Source organism: Lytechinus variegatus, chromosome 12, assembly GCF_018143015.1.
Source record: "Lytechinus variegatus isolate NC3 chromosome 12, Lvar_3.0, whole genome shotgun sequence".
Taxonomy (NCBI): domain Eukaryota; kingdom Metazoa; phylum Echinodermata; class Echinoidea; order Temnopleuroida; family Toxopneustidae; genus Lytechinus; species Lytechinus variegatus.
In genome coordinates this window covers 35136870-35157700 of record NC_054751.1, presented here as the reverse complement: position 1 = coordinate 35157700, position 20831 = coordinate 35136870, and the positions used below count along the sequence as shown (strand labels likewise).

The following is a 20831-nucleotide window of genomic DNA, read 5'->3' as shown; positions in this document are numbered from 1 at the left end:
CTTTCGTGGGAAAATGTACCCCCCCCCCCTTTTTGGAAAATCCCTGGATCCGTCTCTGATACATACAATACATACATGCAGATAGGCTTTTATAGAGATCAAAAGTTCCATAGGACACCAAATTAAGCCATCCAAGGAAAGATGAATGGTATGAAATGGTTTCCTTCTGTGTATGCAGCAATAAGAAAGCATAAAATGGGCAACAAGGAAAAAACAAAGGTCACCACTGAAGATGACCACATTGTTATAAACTTACCAATTCATTTTCCTTCTTGGATCCTAAGGCATATCTCTGATCATTCCTCAATCTGATCTGAAGGTTTCTGACGCGCCCGTTGAACCATAGAGCCAAAGAATAGGGGTTAGCTGGGTCACCACGGGCACTGTTCCTCACAATAAACGATCCATCCTGATTGGTAAACAAAGAGGAAGGTTGTCATATTCCTCATATTTCAATTTTGAGGATACTTGATTACATAATTACCTCAAACAAATTTATAACAGAGGTCCCCACTACCGATTCCATCTCCGACCCAAACTACCATCTTAATTTCCCCTTTATCATAGCCTACTCTAATCACCGCAACCCCCAACTACCGCTTCCACTATAACCCCCAATACCTCCACTACTACTCCAGTCACCAATACCATCCCCCCCCCCCACCATCAACCCCCAACTACCGCTTCCACTATAACCCCCAATACTTCCACTACTATTCCAGTCACCAATACTACCACCCCCAATGTTCATACTATCTTTTTACCAACCAAACTAACACCGCCAATGGGATGAAATGGTACCTTTAGGTATCATATCTCACTGGACCAATTCATGCATTTACACATTTTACCCACTAGGAAAATAATGCTTTTGACCATAATCTTCTAACTTCCCACAATTCCCCCAAAATATACAATAACAATCATGTTTACAGACATATCAAGAGCAAAATACAATATTGAAACACAGCACTATACCTTTCTACATTGGTGAAGTATTTGTTCAGACTCCTGCCTTCCAACGTTACTGTGATACCAAGGGTGTCCTTCTAATTCATTTACCTGCAAGATAAACGATATTTCAACTGTAAATTTGTCAATGATTTCAAACCAAATTCACTTATTCAGCTGCAATCGTTTAGATTAGACAGGAATGACCAATGTATTTTATTATAAGAAATTAGGTTTATTCAAATTTTTTCCTCAAACAAACTAAAAAAATTGGATCAACAACTGATTTTATAGTGCATAAGATATTCATTGCTGCAATTTATTTCAGTATAAGGGAGAAATAATCATTCACACATAAAACCAAAAAATGATATAATTATGATTTTCATGTAATAAAATAACAAAAAGGAAGTGGTGAATAAGACATCATCAGCCCATTGAATGAATATTCATGACGACAAGCATTTACAAGTGACTGATTTCACTATATATGGCTAAACTTTGAAATTCAATAATTTCACAATTTCATGTTGTCAGATTTTGATGAAATTTTCAGCATTTTATTGCATGAATTTTACTCTTTTTATTTAGATATAAATATGTTCAGCCTGGAATTCCCATTTAATTTTTCTGACCTTCTGTGGAGGTGTTGGTGGTACAGGTTGCCTGATAGGACTTGGAGGTGCTCTGGATGCACTCGGTGTGGGTTTCGGTGGTTGAGATGGTGCAAGTCGTTCATTGATCTGGAGTACAGAGGACTGGTTCGGTGTTGGAAGTTGGGGCTCTGTCATATTAATTCGTTAGAGAAAACAATATCATTAATTTAAACAATATACAATTAAAATATACCGGATATCTACCAGGATTTCACAAACAGTTTGAGGGCAAATCTAGTAAAAAAAGACCCTTTTATTCATACTTACATGTTATGGTTACAACCTTTTCATCTTCTACTCATAGAGGGTATATAGCAAGGAACCTGCAATTTGTTCTAACTGCATGTTTCTACAGACAATCGTTAAACGGTATTACCTGCGTAAAGTATCTAGAACTTCCCTGTAGAAACAGACGAGATGCGGTTTATCGATGAACTGCATCACACAAAATACGGTAACTCATAACCACCTCTGAGATGAGGTTATTGCCGTGTTAATCCATTTAACTTTTCTGTAGAATTACACAGCGAAAATGCGTAACATGTCTGGCAGAGGTGAATGAACCAGGAAATGCAATTTTGCAGTATATTCGGCCTTTTCGATCTCGCCAGCTGACATACCACAATGCATGGCGAGGTCATAGATTGAATTTCCCGATTTCCAAATGGCCTGGTATTCGCGACGCAGAATGTGAGTTAATGGATTATTCGCTCTGTAGAAACAGGTTGGTTTAACCCTATACATAGCCCGGGGGGGCCTAAAAGGCCCCCCCCCCCTCGACATTTTTCGCGATAATTTCTAAATGGAAAAAAATAATACGCTGAAATTTCATGACTTTTTTCTTTCAAATCTCCCGCACATTTTGAGACCCTGTTACACATAAAATCTTTGTAATAACGGCCTCAAAAATTACTCACGCGATGGTCTTCTGCTTGAAGGCGGAAGAGGGGGCATTTCTGACTGCCATGACGGAGGTTCCACCATGTTGTTGTTGCTGCGCTTCCTAACTGTTGGAACATTTGGAACAGTGCCACTGTCACTACCGCTGGAACTGCTACTGCTCATGGAAGACTCTGATGATGTAGATGATGGGATCCCAGGTTTCCTCTGGACAGAATTATCCCCTGATGTGACTGGTCTCTGGACAACAGGGGAAGGGGTGTGCGTTGGAGAGGGGGGTTGAGGTTGGGGAGGAAACTGTTTAGGGACAGAGCGTGTGAATTTTGAAGGAGGAGGGGGTCTTCTTGAACTGTCAGTGTTGTTATTATCAACTTCAAATCGGTTTTTCATGTTCTGGACACGCGAGGAAATGTCAGATGAAGCATTGCTGTTTTTGTTCTCATTGTCATTGATCGGAGGTGGCATTGTCGGGATCCGCGTCGTACGAGGAGGCGACCTAGGAGGGTCTGGTCTTGTGCTCTCTGTACCATTTGGAAATTCAGGCATGGCCTTGGAAATAAGTGAGCTGTTTTCAAGGTTTGGTATCCTTCTGTTGGAGTGGGGTCTGGAAGGTATCGCGGGAGGAGCGTCCACAGAGGCCGTCGGAGGATTTGGCTTCTCTGGTCTTGGGGGTATGTGTACTTGAGGTGCTCCCCCTTGAGGAACGGTTGGAAGACGTCTGTTTTGAATATTCGGCTGAACTTTTCGAGCTGGCTGTTTGACTGAAAAATCACAGAAAAATAAAAATAATAAACAACAAGAACACCAAAAATGCTTCTTTCTTTATTCATTAAGGCTACTCTCACAAATACATTAACCCTTCTTGAGCAGTGCCCTTAAATAAGAGTAATTAACAAAGTATTGTCAAAAAGATTTAATTTTGTCGCAACATAATGCATGATTATTCTCTGTTTGTGGCTGCATGCCTAGCTGCCTTGTGCATTAATAAAATATCCATGATCATTAGTAATAATATATCTATTTGGAAGATTTGTCAATCGAAGAAAAAAAAATGGAAATTTGCATGGAATCTGCAATAATTTTCACAAATTACTGTACAAAATACATATCATGGTGCAACAAGAAGGGAATAGTTGGTGCCTTTGCATACTCTCATCAGGATAAAACTGTATTAAATAAATGAGAAAAAATTGTAAATGCTACTCACCCTCTAGATCTGGTTCCAAATAATTCTCATCTCCGGATTCCTGCAAAGAAAATGTGGAAAACATGCTCTTTTTTAACAAAAATTTGCAATACATCACTTGAAGAGAAAACATTCAACAAAAATACATTCTAAAGACACAATACTAAAGAGTGTTATGAAAATTTCAAAATGCAGGGCGTTGTCAATAAACTACATGCATGGCAAAGAAACCTCTTTCTTATCATCGCTATAAATAACTTTCTTGGTCATTATAGCACATTATTCGTCCTGATTATTTGGGTTTATGATTACACTTTAATAACAATACATTAATAATGAGACTTTATAAGAGGAAACTTCTTTTTGACCTCAAATTCTAATCAGTGAACAGAGAAAAATATCTGAAATAGGAAGTCAATAACTGATGAAGTGATAATATTCATGTTTATGGAATATCTCTACCAACTACTCCCCCCCCCCTTCAAAGAAATTTTGAAAAGAATGATTCTTCATTTATAATTACTCACCTCAGCATAGTCTTGTCCTTCTCCATCTAGAGTTGAAAAAAATAATTGAATCATAATAACATTTACTACCTGTATGTTAACTCTCAAAATATGAATTCTTACTTCTGGATGGACAGTATTAAAAATAAATCAAACAAAAGTTACACATTTTCATTTATTCTATTTCTAAGAAATATTGTAAATGATTTCATCTCATTTGATGGTTGAATACGTAAATATGAATAGATATAGTATAAACTCCTTAAAAAAAGTGTGGAAATCCGAGTTTGGCCATTAATTTCTCCAAAATCCCAAGTTTACACAATGCATTTTTTATATCATTCAAAAGATCATTTAATTCTCTTTAAAATGGTACCCTACATGTTATCATTATGGTTCACATGGAGGTGCAATGCCTTGAAATGTGGGGCAAGGTCAAAATTCAAAAGTTGCAAAATGACACAATATTGAAAGTCACTGTTCTTTTTTTCCATGGTGATGAGTGAGTTTCTCAGCGGTTTCTTTTGTTTTCATGCACCTTAACATCAACATGAACATGGAATCAAACACACCTCAGCAATTACATAATTTCTTCCAGAATCCTTTGGCACATATGTTTTATTTATACAAACAGACACTTTGGTGGTCATTTCATTGGATTCTGTATGAGCTCATTTTGATATCATTACCAAAACTGGCATTTACCTTTAATAAAAAAAAAATCACAATGCTTACCTGGAAATGCATATTCCTATGAGGGGTTTTAAAAAGAGAAAAAGGAAAGAAAATAAAACAGCTAGACTGTTAGAAACAGAGTAGTAAAAGTCTTCGAGCTCATTCAAATGCAGTAGTGTGTATGTGAAATATTAACAAAAAGTTCAGAAAAAAGCAAAAAAATTGAAAACTGTGGCTTCGATGGTGAGCCTTTGACAAAAACATTTTTTCTCACTTTTACAGTGACATGTCAATTTAAAAGAAGGTGGAAAAGGGAGGCTCTTGCCCCCCTTCCAATAAACTTACACATAAAAGAAAAATCAATTTTGATTATTGCGATTTCGCTAGAAAAAGAACAAAAAAATAATCCACCTCGACTTTACCAGACCATTCAATTCTAATTTAAAAATAAATTTTTTTTTAACCTGATTGCTTTGCTCACTTGCTTGTTGATATTCTTAAATACAACTTTCATATACTTGTCCCCCATCCTCTTCCTCCTTTCCCCCTCCCCTTCAACCTTCTCTCTTTCCCCTACCCAAGAAAGAATCATGTTTACATTGTACACTCACCTGTTCTTCCTCTGGCGTGATTGGTTGAGGCTGTACCCTGCTAGGAATGGGTGGGGCAGGAGGGTCGTTACTATGGTGATGACCTCCTGATTTGGGAAACTGAGGTATCCTCCTGCATAATGGTAAAGACATTTTGTTAAAGTATCAATAGCTTGTGAGGACAGAAATCTTGGTTTTCTCTAGCTAGCTTTCAATTTGAAAATATATAGGTTATTAGTCAAATACTTACATGTAAGTCAAATTCATGCCACTCTCACTGTAAAATGGAGCAAAATTCCTATAGTGATCTCTATGGTAGCAAAAATGTGTAATTTAATTCCCCCAAAGAAATCCTGCAGGCGATGAATGTGATTCATATATTGTTTATAACTAAAATATACAATATCTCCAAAGTTTATCTCAATGGTTTTTCCTCATCAATAATCTGATATGGCTTTTTAAAAAACTAGAGCAGAAAAAAAACATGTCACAAACTCTTTCTACCCACCGTGCTGACATTCTGAAGTGAACCAAGAATAGATCTTCAACAAATCTGATCCACTCAATTCAAATGCAACATATAGCTATCAATGAAGGAACATATACTATCTTACGTTTTGATTCTGATAACATTATCAAAGATTAAACATTCTAACACTGGTTCACCCTCTGAAAGATTACATGATATCAAAGGCCGTCAAATAAAACATACAAAACAGAATTTTGCAACGTCTAGGAACGTAAAAATGTTTGCAATAAGTTGCTAATTTTAGAACAGTGACTTGATTGGTTGATAGAATTATGCAATGATTGTCATGATTTGTCGTTGCCATTTTATGACTGATTGTAAATCTATATTACGTCCCCCAGAATTTGGTATGAGGAAGTTATAAGAGAAATTCAAAGTCTGATTAAATGTTGATCATTCGCTAGATCAGTGATAGGTCAACTTTAAACCAAATGAGCCTGTCAAAATAAAAAAAGGGAATTTTTGTTATATACATGTATGTATTCAAAAAGGCAGACCTAAAGCTTAAGAATGATATAGAACTCGTCAAAAATGATTATAATCTATATAACTATATAGAAGATATTCAAGAAAATATTTTAAATAGGTTTGAAGTTTTAAGTTCACTAGATGATGATAGGAATAACCAAAGAGGGGGAGGTGTTCTCCTTTCGGCTCGATCTCGTCTCCTTCCAAAGCGTCTACTGGATATTGAGTCTCCGGATATGGAAATGGTTATTTGTGAAATAACTTTAAAGAAGAAGGTTAAGTGGATTATTTGCTCAATCTACAGACCACCAAACTCTAAGACTGAATTTTTTGATAATCTTGAAAGGGTGGTAGATAGTATGCAGGCCCGAAGTAGGAAATATCAAGGTATTGTCTTTGTAGGGGACTTTAATATAAACTGGAAAGATGAGAACTGTAGAAATAGGGATAGATTGCTTCAGATATTTGAAACAATGAATATGACCCAATGTGTAACCGATATAACTAGACCACAGCTAGATGACCCAAGCAAAGGTTCAATAATTGATCTTGTTTTCGCTAATCGTCCTGAACTCCTTCAAAGTATTGATGTCACTTCAAACTGTGTCATTAGTGATCACCATGCAATATTGATTAGATTTCATGCTTGTACACCTCAATTACCAAAGTCAATTGTTCGGAAGTTTTTATGTTACCAAAAGGGGGACTATGAACATCTGAACAATCTTCTTAGGCTTGCTCCCTGGGACCTATTCATGAATGACAATGATGTTAATGAAAGCTGGGAAGGTTTTCTGGACTTATATCAAGCTGCTATTAATGATTGTATACCGCATAAAATCCAAAATAAAAGATTTTGCCCTTGGATAACACCAGAAATCAAGCGGCTAACTAATAAAGCTAAGAAGCTTTTCATTATTGCCAAATCGCATGTGAATGATCAAGAGGGTGTAAGGAATGAATGGTGGGCTAAGTACAAAGCAGTTCGCAATCTCGCCAAGCATGAATCTAACAAATCCTATTGGAATTATCTAAATGGGCTTTTCTCCATGCGAGATAACAGAAAACGATTTTTTGGATACATGCGCTCGCTGAGACGCAACCCAACTCCACCAATAATTTCTAGTCATAATGACAGAGTATTGAACAAGCCTGATGAGATTGCCAATTGTTTCTCTGATTATTTTGTTTCAGTGTTTAGTCCATGCGATTCTGACAATGTTCCGGAATTACCGAGTGTATGTAATTTCCCTATTGATTCAATGAGTACCCTTGATTTCCCTGCAAGTGAAATCATGAAGCTTATTGACAACCTATCATTGAACAAATCTCCAGGTATCGATGGGATTACTGCTGTTGTACTCAAGAAAGTTAAAAAACCGATATCAGTGGTATTACAGCGTATGTTCAGAATTTCACTTTCACTAGGTCAACTTCCCATTCAATGGAAACAGTCCATTGTAATTCCAGTTCATAAGTCTGGTAATCCCTCTGATTATCGTAATTATCGTCCGGTTGCACTCACTTCAATAGTTTGTAAGATGATGGAAACTTTTATTGACAGATCAATAGTGTCACATGTCGATTCATATGGTTTGCTCTCTCCAAAACAACACGGTTTCACTCCCAAAAGGTCATGTGTTACCCAATTACTTAATATCACCCATGACTGGTTAACGTCCCTGGATGTACTGCCCACCCCTTTAATCGATGCCATTTTCTTTGATTTTAGCAAGGCGTTTGACCGAATGCCGCATGGTCTTCTACTAATTAAATTATCAAAAAAATACAATATCTAGGGCGATACGTGGAAATGGATTAAATCTTTTGTTTGTGGGAGAGAGCAAACCGTTCAGTTCCGGGGCTCACGATCACGCTGGTCAAAAGTTACTTCAGGAATACCACAGGGAAGTGTATTAGGGCCAAGATTATTCAATCTGTTCGTTAATGATATTACTCATGTAGTAAAATCTCAATGTGTGCTCTTTGCAGATGACACGCTCTTATACCGAATAATACGAAATGAGTCCGATAAACAATTACTCCAATCTGACATTTCATGTGTAATTAACTGGTGTGAATCAAACAAAATGCAACTTAATGCTGCAAAAACTAAAGTTCTCAGGATTGCACCTCGTAAGAAAAATGTCGGGCAAACAGAGTACACAATTGACGAAACAATGATAGAACAAGTACATTCTGTCAAGTACCTCGGGGTCACCCTTAATTCTAGTGTGACCTGGGATGACCAGGTTGATAATGTTATTAAAAGGGCAAATAGAATGCTAGGTCTTATATCGAGATTAGGTAATGGCGTGTCACAACAGGCATTATTCTGTCTCTACAAATCACTTGTGTTGCCAATCTTAGAATACGGGGTCCCGTCATGGTACGTTTTCACTAGGAAACATATTGAGCCCTGGAAAGAGTTCAGCGAAGGGCAACGAGAGTAATCTTGAAACAAAGGCAACAGGAAATGTCTTACCCACAGCGCTTACAGACCCTTTCTTGGTTTACTCTCGAATCCAGAAGGAAGTATTTAATGATGTCATTTGTAATAAAAAACCTGTATAACATTGTATTATGTGAGGCAGTCAATGACAATATAACGGTCCGATCACGCCAGAGTGAACACACAATCCTATTCCACCACATGAAAGCCAGAACCGAACGTTTGCATCAAACTGCAATACATAGATTTCCAATTATATGGGAAAGTATGCCCTCACATATCAAAGATGAAATTGTATCTGGAAACATCTCAAAAGTTCTGAACCTCCTTCGTCGTGAAATTCTTTGTGCGGTTTTTGAATAATTAGATGTCTGATTTATAATATTTCTTTCTATAATGTTTAATTTATTATTTTCCTCATTGACCAATTTCAACTAAAGAGCAAGTTTATTCATAATTTATACACTAAATTTAATCCGGCCTATTTCAGCCTCAACATCATGTCATTTGATCTCTCTTATATGGTCTTATCAATTCTTATTGTCCTATATCCCATTATTTATGGTAGATGCAATATTATTTACAATTTTAAATTTACGATTGCTTTAATGTTTGATGCTTATCATTCTCATGCTTGTAGATACATAATGATGTGATTGGGGAGGCATTGTGGGGGTTGACTTGAGGTGACAAAGTCACATGAATGACCATTGTATTTTGCCGATTCTAAATATCTTATTTTTATTTTCACCATTACTGTTATGACCTGGATGGGGTTGGGAGGTTTGGGGAGGAAGACCTGTGGGTTATGGCTATTAAGTTAGCCTTTTCCATACCCAGGCAGCCTCTCCAACTCTCATCCAGGTCTTATTTTCTCTATCATGTACAAGTTTGATTGATCTTGTCTTTGATCTGTTTGTATTCTTTGTCTTTTGAATGCCAAATAAAATAATAATAATAATAATAGAGCATGAGATGTACATACTGTAAAACGTGTATGACAATTCTAATTCTCATGTTTGGTTTCATTTCACAGAGCTTTATATACTGACAGTAAGAATATTAATATATTCATCTTTTCAATTAAGCTAAAAGCACAAATGTCTACCCTAGTTCGTTTACTTTAAGGACTTCTTATAGGTTTTGAGCTTGGTGTTCACATACATAGATTACCATGGTGCTATTCAGCTTTTAAATTGAACAAAGCAATTTTTCAATCAATAAATGTTAAATAGTCTACTCCTAGACTGGCTTTTACATAGTCCTGTTCAATCGATGGTCTTCTTTGCAGGAAACATATATAGTATGTGCTTAACATTTATACTCTATAAGAAATAAATTGTGCCCATGGATTGAATTACTTGCGTTTATTAGAGACCTGTAGAGTTCAAATCAATCAGATCACCTTTTTAGATCACAACAAACAATCAGGTTCCATGGCCAATAAATTATATTGCATTTTAAAATTCATTTATGATTTTTTTTATTATTCCAATTTATAACCTAGTTTTTTCAAGAGAATGTTTGGTAGAATAAACCTATGTTGGGGCTATTACTTTTTAAGAGCATGAAAACAAATTGTTATGACACTTTGTAACCCACAGTCTACGTCAGTCTGACTTTGATTAATTGTATTTGTTCTCTTATTTCACATTTTATTAATATTTTGTATGTGCCGCTCAATTATTGTTTTATATGAAGTGATTACCTTGCAAATTTTTGCTCAAAGCACAGAACATTCAGCAATGCAGATTTTATATAGAGCTCTATCTAGTACACTTGATCAACCTTCCCTATTAAGTGCAGATTATATGTCTTTGCAGGACTTGTGTAAAGCAATGTAATATCTTTTTTATAACAATTATAAACATTCTTCTGACGAAAATGTAAAAAACACTAGATACTAGGAATATCTGTTTCTGGCCAATGAGATTAGTGGATTTCAGTATAGAATTAAAAGCACATTGCAACTTCAAGTTTTCTAACAGGTTCTAAAAAAAGACTAGAAGAATATAGTCTACATTGTCAAAATTGTTTAATACTCACGCTGGTGGAATCCTAGGACCTTGATTAATCCCATGCCGACTCTGCTGTTGACTCTTAAATAAAAAGAAAAGAGAGAAAAATTAAGTCGAATTTTGAGAAAACATTAACTCCAGTTTGGCTAATGATCATGAATTTGTTTCCAACATATAGCAACAAAATTACCACCACAGTGGCTGTATACACAAGTAAATGGAAGAGATGTGCCAAGTGATTTGGGTAGAAAATGAGTAGCTGATTTAAAATAAAGACTCCCATTCTGTGAATAGAAAAGAAATAATATTTAGTGTTGGATTTGCAAGCATACTCAGTTTAAAGCCAAGATTTATTAAATTCTTCATGTTTGGTTTACATAAACTGTGTGAGAAGTAACAAGATCAAGATCCTTATTGTTGTCGTAATCAACCCAGACTTCAAAGACTCTATCAAATCAGTGCTCACTGCAATTACTTGAGTTCAGCTGCAAGTAACATATGATAAAATACCACACAAATTTTATGTAAGCAAAAATTAAAAAAAATATTGATCTTGGGAATAATTATCAATTTAGAAGAAGCTTTTGAATTAAAAGAGGTCTATTTATACATGTAGTGTGTGGCAAATTAATGCATTGATCTATGCATTCTCCAAGAGAATACTTTATGCCTACACAAACAGGTGGTTAAAAGGATAGTCACCCTTTGACAAGTATGGACAATTGATTATCAACATCCTCCTAACCACTCCCTCTCATCTTCCACCCATCTCTATCCCCCTATCCTGCCTTCTGTCCCTCCCATCGTCTCTCCTCAATTCTCACAATCCCTTCCAGTCTGACAGGTAAGTTATAAGAACTTCTTCAGGCCCCAAATACCCAATAACTCTATATTGCATTTTAACTTTCGCCTAGATTCTTGTAAATTTTGCCCCGACAAAATTATTCCATGCTGTCAAGATCTAGCAGAGATTTAATTCCCTGGATCATATGGATGGCATAAAGCTTCTCAACACTGTCATGAATTTGTAGTGGTAAAAACACCTACCCAATATGTGTGCTTTGTATTTCAAAGTGACGTTTTCCATCAAGCCCTGAACTCCGTAACACAAAGGTGTGTAATCAATCGCTAAATACCATTGACCAATCAAGATCATCGTGGCATGTGCACTCTGTTTAAAAACACTGACTGGGAACAAATCAGTGTGATTCTTTCATATTTTCAATTCATCGCAAACCTTTGTGATACGGAGCCCTAGTTGGCCTATCTTTGCCTGATTAATATTTTTGGACAAAATGATTTCAAACCACATGGGGAAAAACTCTATGAACCTGAGCCGTGTTTTCAATGTACAGGTGTTAAATTGAATGGGACAGTAATCAAAGGGTGATTAACATGCACAAAGTGTGCAGCACTATAAAGGAAGATGTCTTTAATGTGAAAATGTCAAAATAATTATCTCCTTCCTCACCAAGAAGATGGAAGTTACAAATACTACTGGCTAAAAAGACTTGAAGGAATGCACACAGTGGAATACATTACAAAGGTGTCATGCACCTTCAAAAATCTCAAAAGGTTGTTGGGCATACATCTTTATAATGTGCACTACATAAACTTGATTTTCAGCAGTGATTTCAATTTTGTGAATTTGGCAACATAATGGACTTCACCTCTAACTGTCATAAACTAAGTGAGTGGAAATGCAATAAAATTCGAATTGTACTGCAGAGAATTTCCAGACTTCAAGCTGAATTGAAACCCCTTATATCAGGACAAAGTTTTATATCACCACACCATGACCCTTGAGACTTCACAAACTCCAGGAACTGTTTCACCAGTTCTCGATGCATTTTATGAAAGGAATTGTTAGATATTTCTATCTAACGTGTCAAAAGTTTTCCCCAACAGTTACCATAGTAACAGACACCTGTGCTTCTCAGCCAATCACAATCAAGGAAAGTTGTCAGACAACAAATGCTGATGAAACACTCATCTAGGAAGTGTTTTCTGAATGGAATTGTCTGATGTTTTATCAAACAATTACCATAGTAACAGCCAGAAACATGTGCTTCTCAGCTAATCAAAATCAAGAAAAAATGTTGGAGCTGAAAACTTGTCAGAAAACAAATGTTGATGAAACACATCCCAGAACTCAAGCTGATGCTTTTCAATGTTGGAATGCCATATTAACTTTGAATATCAATAGCCTCATCTACATATGACCATCATATATGACACTTTATGATGAGTCTTAAGCTTGAGGATTGAATTTATTAAATCCTCCTCCCAGAGATGTACTTTGGTCCCCATATCCTGGGGAAGGAAACCTAGGCTTGTAAGGCTTAACATGGATTTCACCAATTAGCATAGACCCATACATGTATGAATACATAGAGACTTGACATCAGTGGGTTGCTAGCTTGAAGGGGTACTTCAGAACAGACTGAAAAATCTCTCATTTGAATAAATAGGGTATAATCATTAAACATGACAGTGAAATTTTTATTATATCTGATGGAAAAAAGGTCATTACATTTTTAGTAATTTGCATTATTTCTGTAAATCTTTTTTTTTGGGGGGGGCCTGCACATCAACATGAATGTGCAAATGAATGAACTATAATGTAATTTCCATCGCTTTTCAGTTTTATAATCTATAAAATATAGGAATAATCAATGGTGATTAATGGGAATAATTCCAATTAAAATATATAGCATCAAAATGGTTCAGAGGTATTCATGAAATTTGTCAACCTGAAAATAGTACTGTCATTTAAGAAAGGCTGTGACGAGTGATGAGACACCTTGAATATTCTGAAAACATGCCACGTCACTCAACAGTAAAGGAGGTGTTAATGGATGATTATTATCACTTCAGTGGTAAGATCTGATAGTACTAAAACATACCATAATACTGAAATATTACACATTGGGTATCTCAAAACTGGATCCATTTAAATAGATTTTTACCCATACATGCTGCACAAAAATGTAAACTTCTAATAACTAATTCTATATATTCTAAAACTTCCCAAAGCTTTTATTCATGTTTTATGTAGAATGCATACTACAGAAAATTATTTACTCAAGAAATTTGTATTTTCCTCCTTTTGTAAGGAAGCCATCATAAAGAGGCAGATACAGCTTTCTGCTCAATATTCAATCTTCCTCACAAACATGTTTTGGAAGACAAAACCCGAATACAAGAGGGAGTCTATTTCATTAATGACTGTCATCGACCTCAGGAAGTGAAAATGAATTCAGACAGATTACTTCCTGTTGACCAATGTCTCTGTCAAACATCTGGGAATTTTTCAGTAATAAAGAAACTATTCAATTATGACCTATTAACCTCTTTACATTACAAAAAGAGACACCTTGAAAACATAGGAAAAATATGACTTTTCACTATTCTGTCACAAGGTCAACTGGATAGGACCTGGCAGTTATTAATTGGTTTGGAGCCAATGAAAAGTCTGTAAGTGTCTATATTGTTGCAGATTGAGTTGCATTTAAACACAACTAGAATAAATCAAGTGCAAGTCCTAATATAAATACATGCTTCTGATTGGGTAAAAGTCCAAGTTGCATTCAATTTCTAGAGTTGCATTTGATTGCAAGTTTCTCTGCAACAGGCACTTTGTTTTTGAAACCATAGGCCTATAAAATGAAGGCTCATTTGGTAAAGCATACCTTGAAGTGAACTGATATCCCTTTCAGGTCTAAGTTTTAGTCGGCCAAATTGGTTTAAAAGAGTTTCAGAGTTGGTCTGACCATTGCCATTATCTTCTCATAAAAAGGGGCAATTTATGGATTTTATGAGATTTATTATAACTATGTTTATAAACAAGTGAACAATTATTTAATTGAACACAATTCTATTTCCATGCTCATCACAGCCTCACACTGATTCTAAGTCCTCAGATGCTGCACAAGTTTTAATCACTAAAATTCCACTTTCATACACACCCTTGAAGTTCTGTATTTGTGCAAGAAGCCACGGCGCTCACTCACATTATTTAATTGATGAAATCTGTCTTGGGCCAGCCTGGGGCGCGGGCAGCGTACACAAAGTTTACATACAATGCAGTGACGTAATTAATGCCTGATAATTCAAGCTATAGCTTTTTGCCACGCCATATGACTTAGGCCTAAAGCAAGTTATATTATGTAGCATAACTTGCTCTCAGTGTTTACAACGTGTACACGACCCAAAAACAGGCCGTGCATCAAAAATGGACTTTCAAACTGGGTCTCCTCCCCATCATCCCAGGCCCTAATAAAACAAGGGTTTATCACAAAGAAAAAGTGAAGCATTGTGGCCCAGTGGATTAGTCTCCGGACTTTGAAACAGAGGGTCGTGGGTTCATGTCCCAGCCATGGCGTAGTTTCCTTCAGCAAAAGAAATTTATCCACATTGTGCTGCACTCAACCCAGGTGAGGTGAATGGGTACCTGGCAGGAATTTAATCCTTAAAATGCCCCAGCGATGTAAAAGGCTGTGGGGCTAAAGCCAGGGTAATAATATCCAAGTCCTTTGGAAGCGCATAGAGACGTTATTTATAATGTGTTATGCGCTATACAAGAACTGTCTATTATTAAAGGGGAGGGGTTACCCATGAATAACGGGATGCATGCATTAAGTATGATAATCTTACATAACAACCAGCCCTTAACAATCCCTAATAACCCATAATATAAAATCTGAATGTACAATTAACCTCAATTATAAGCATTAATGACACATAACATAAGATAAAGGCTATGACAAAAGCTATGATATGACACAGGTACAAGTTGAGCCATTAAGGCAAAGTGGGCTGCATTCCATAACAGTCATCTGTCCTTATAAAAGAAATGTGTCAATAAAATTTCACTTGTTATTCCATAATTGTACTGTCTAATAATATATTGATGCCAAGAATAAATTGAAACGGTCTACAATCTAACGAAATATAGACAGGCCATAGACGATTCAGAAAAGTCATTTGTGTTCAAACAAAAGTTCTACAATCTTAATATTTTGGTCGGTCTTTCTTTGGCCACTTAACTACCGTTATACTATATTGTGCACATCAGTGACTCACAAAATCTTTTACAGAGGTAGGTTTTCTTGAGTAAGAAGTGATGTATACTGTGCAAGAAGCATTTAGGATGTAAAAAAACCAACCCTTAATTTGGTGTTTCTGCAGCTAAGTGGGCAGAAGTATAGAGGGTTTCCGATTTATCAAATGGTTTCTATATCATGAATGCATAACTAGAACCATTTGCTCCGGATTTCAAGATATCTTAATATTATGCTTTGATTTGGAGTGTAGATTATCTGTTTGAAGGGCAACAAAGAATCCAAATACAGGATAAGGGGAAGGATATCAATTTGAAAAATTAAAAAAAATTATTCGAGGAATTGTTTATAGAACTATGATAGAACTGTAGAGCAACATATCTGCATGACCCTCTAAAATGTCATCTTATTCCCTATAATAATACTTACCGGTACTCCTCAATTACTTTTTCATCTCCAAATTGTTACTCTTACTTGGTGCACTTAGTTGCTGATACAAGTCATTACTTGATTGCAGACGAGTCGGAGGGGGGGGGCATTTCTATTGACGAGTGGATACCAGGCGTGACCAAAGAAATGTGTAAAAAGGATTTTTTCTTCAAGATGTAACATAATAAGGGTGTCATAAACACAAAAATACTGAAAAAAAAAGAGTATATATTTCGCTAGGAAAGCTATGTGCTTGCGGTCAAATTTGTGAGGGTATAAAAAAGACTATGCAATGCTTAGAGTGTATAAAGGATGTACTTTCTGCCCCAACACTGCGTGCTTAGAGTCCGATTTGAGCGAGGTGTGAGAGGTGGGGCTGTACTAAAGTAAAGGTAAAGCTGACGCCCGTGATCATGTCTGTGACTTAACAATTATATCGCTGTACTTGTTTAGGGGGTCAATTCAGGGAATACTTGTCAAGACAAGGGAACTGTTTGTTTCCATAATTGTCAGGGGTAGGTTTCACATGCTAATACTTATTAAGGGGTTGCATTTTCAGAATATGGAAAATACTTGTTTAGGGTGCTTTTCAAAATCCCATGGTCGCGCCTGGTATCCATTCATCAATGGAAGTGCCCCCCCCCCCCCCCTGGGAACCAAGTGCATCTGATGAAGCAAATGTTGCCATGCCAATGCAAGTTTAGTACAACTAACCCCAAGTAAACTGTAATTAAGAATGAACTCCTAACATCAAACTGATTTCCAAAATGAAATTTACCAGACGACAATATACGTATAACACATAATATCATCAAATGTATTTAATCCAGATTCACATCCCAGCATAAAGGATATCGAATTAGAGACTAACTCTTACTCATCAAATGACCACATGCTTTCACATACAGAGTGATGACCAGATATAAATTTAGACACTAGTTTTGACCACATAGAAAGAGCCTAATTATATAGCGGACAGAAGCTAGTCAATGACTGCAAGGACAGAAATGAATATTAATTTGAGCTGGTTTTCCACCATTTTAAATCATGTCGAGGGAAACAAATATAAAATAATTTCTGTTGTACTACTTCTTCTTCTAATAATAATAGGCATTTATATAGCGCCATCTATCTAGAAATATTCTATTCCGAGGCGGGTTGTTATTATTATTATTACCCCGGCTTTAGCTCGCGCTGCCTCTCAGCGCTCATGCATTCAAGGAATTAATCCTGCCGGGTACCCATTCACCTCACCTGGGTCGAGTGCAGCACAATGTGGATAAATTTCTTGCTGAAGGAAATTACGCCGTGGCTGGGATTCGAGCCCACGACCCTCTGTTTCAAAGTCAGAAGACTTATCCACTGGGCCACAACGCTCCACAACGCTTCTACCCCTAGTGATGCTGCTGCTGCAACTAAACTTCAATGATACAACCAGAACTATTTACTGCTACTAATATTAGTACTACTAGAATGAATGCTACTACGATTGTGCTACACTCAGCCTAGGTGAGGTATTAGATTGGGAACCTAGCAGGATTGATTGACAGCATTCAGCGCTGGAAGAGACAGTTTGACTTAAACCTTGGAGTAATGATAGTTTATCTTTGTAACTTCTTGAAAGGGTGCTGCAAATATCTAGGCATAATTAATTATTACTCCATGACCTTTAAAACAAGTAAGAAGATTATGGCAACAACAACAAATAATAAGCCCCTACTACTACTACTACAACTACTACTACTACGACTACTACTACTACTGCTGCTGCTGCTGCTGCTGCTACTACTGCTACTACTACTACTACTACTATATACTACTACTACTACTACTACTACTACTACTACTACTACTACTACTACTACTACTACTACTACTACTACTACTACTACTACTACTACTACTACTACTACTACTACTACTACTACTACTACTACTACTACTACTACTACTACTACTACTACTATACTACTGCTACTACTACTACTACTACTACTACTACTACTACTACTGCTGCTACTGCTACTATTACTACTACTACTACTACTACTACTACTACTACTACTACTACTACTACTACTACTACTACTACTACTACTACTACTACTGCTGCTGCTGCTGCTGCTGCTGCTGCTACTACTGCTACTACTACTACTACTACTACTACTACTACTACTACTACTACTACTACTACTACTACTACTACTACTACTATTACTACTACTGCTGCTGCTTCTGCAGCTGTTGCAGATGTTACTACTTGTTCTCCTACTGTTGAACACCACTATGATCAGTTTCATCATCTTTGATGAATCTCTAAATCATAACAAAGCTCACAACGTTTTGATTTCATATATCAGATAAAAAAGGCCTCCAAATTTAGTTAATTTCAGTGTCAGAGAGCTAAGCTGAATACATAATAGAAACAGATTCATTTTTAGAAATGCAGCTTCTGAATGAAAAAAAGAATCAATCTAAAAAATAAAAAAAAAGATGAAGAAAATAAATTATTCACCACATTTGCAGAGTAAGTCACATACCAGAAACTGGAAAAACTTGATGTTCTGAGAAACAGAGGGTGGTGGCGTGTAGATATATCCAGAGTGCATCTTCATGGTGATATCCAACGTTGCAATCTTCACTATCAAACAATTATAAACTTAAGAAGTCCTTTGAAAGCTCTAACGTCTAGAGACAACCAAATGGGATTCTCTAAAGAAAATTGCAAGTTGAAGTCAATGAGAATACTTTGCTTTGTGCCATTCACAAAGTGACGTATGACTTCCAAAATGAACACAGGGATAGTACCTAAACTGGTGTCGGTCCCGCGTGGGATACCCGAATGCGTTGTCACTGCTATAAGTGGAGTGAAGGTTGAAATGAGAAGGTCGGCTGAATACACAACCACCTACGCACAGGAGGAGCCGACACGTCAGCTTTTTCTCTTCAGCTCTGTCAGTCCGAGTGGAAGTGGGGTGCCTACCTCATCGTTTTACAGGGAAGCGCTACAGAGTGACCGCACATCCTTTATCCAATTAGAGGCAAGTTGACAAGCCCTCTCGATTGACTAATCAGGCCAAAAAGGTGGCAAAGATTAGGAGGGAACATATCAATAGTCTGATCGTTAGACACAGAATGTACTACATCTACATGTATGTAAGATTGCGACAATGTCATTCCACTTTAAATGCTCTCTTGGTAACAACTTGATATAATCTATTATAAGTACGGTAAGGAGCGTGAATGATCAAGGCACTACGAAATCCTAAGATATTAGGGTTGGATAGACAGACAACAAAGGAATACAAATGAGAAATGTCAACCATACTTCACATTAATGTTTGAAAACATCAACCTGAGCAAGAAAACGGTTGCAATCTATGAAGCAAAGACTCGATGAAAAGACTACAGGCAAAGCAGAAGTGGGAGGAAGACAGGGTTTACCTAGCTATGTATAGGAAACAAAAACATAGTGTTTCATTGATTTACCTTGATTATAATGAAGTCACAGTCTGAAATGTCTCATCGACATAAAGAGACAACTATTCACATTGCCATATTAATGATTTCAAGTATGATGGTATGCTGATTATTTCACAAGAAAAAAAAGATTCTATATTGTGAAAATATTTCTATATTGCTAAAAATGCAGGGGAAAATGAATGCATGTTGTGTATCATAACTAATATTTTGGCTTACAGGTATTTTCATATTTTTAATAACTTTATTTCCAGTATATTCACAATTTCAAAATCACCACAAAAACAAACCAAAAATCATAATAGATGCATAATTCAAACATGAAGAAATTGGGTAACAATGTATTTCATCAATGGACAATTAACCAATATACAAAATGCAGTAAACAAATAAAGTCAATTAATACTTTACAACAAGTATCAGATTTTTATATAAAACAGATTAACAAAGACTCTAAAATTATATATTTCTTTGGTAAATGGAATTACAAATAGCACATTTCCATTCATTTTGTTTTCATTTATAGTTTGTCGATACAAACTGCCTCATGAAATATTCTGTAGACAAGTTATAAACAACCAGAGTGTGGTATACCTGAGGTTTTATTTTATTAATACCTCCCAGACTAAATTATATCAATAAAGACAAGTATCTCCATTAATTTCTTCTGATTTAAGGCACTGCAGAAAAGCATCCATATATTAGCAAGTATTTTAATTTCAGAACGTAATATAACTATGAGTGGCTAGATCATCACCCTAGCGTGTCTTGGCAGAGAGCTCAAATGATCTCATTAACTTCATTCATAACTCTAAACGTCTTCTGGGCAAGAGTAGAGGCCAGATCCTTCCCCCAACCACCACTGGTTGTTAAAAATAGTCCAGTCCGATGTTTATCAGTCTTCGGACAGGAAGAACCTAGATGGCAT

The 20831-nt window shown here is 36.3% G+C and overlaps 1 protein-coding gene across 7 annotated transcripts in view; it reads right to left on the bottom strand.

The window, feature by feature from the left end:
- Nucleotides 1–20831, bottom strand: part of LOC121424971 (proteoglycan 4-like) — a 106535-nt gene that overhangs the window by 7477 nt on the left and 78227 nt on the right. For all 7 annotated transcript variants that reach the window (XM_041620872.1, XM_041620878.1, XM_041620875.1 and 4 more), the window contains 9 exons: nucleotides 10960–11012; nucleotides 5486–5597; nucleotides 4935–4950; nucleotides 4221–4246; nucleotides 3715–3754; nucleotides 2525–3268; nucleotides 1587–1735; nucleotides 979–1062; nucleotides 257–409 (listed from right to left, as the gene is read on the bottom strand). In XM_041620872.1, coding sequence (XP_041476806.1) covers nucleotides 257–409; nucleotides 979–1062; nucleotides 1587–1735; nucleotides 2525–3268; nucleotides 3715–3754; nucleotides 4221–4246; nucleotides 4935–4950; nucleotides 5486–5597; nucleotides 10960–11012 — 1377 coding nt within the window. The remainder of the gene's footprint in view (nucleotides 1–256; nucleotides 410–978; nucleotides 1063–1586; nucleotides 1736–2524; nucleotides 3269–3714; nucleotides 3755–4220; nucleotides 4247–4934; nucleotides 4951–5485; nucleotides 5598–10959; nucleotides 11013–20831) is intronic.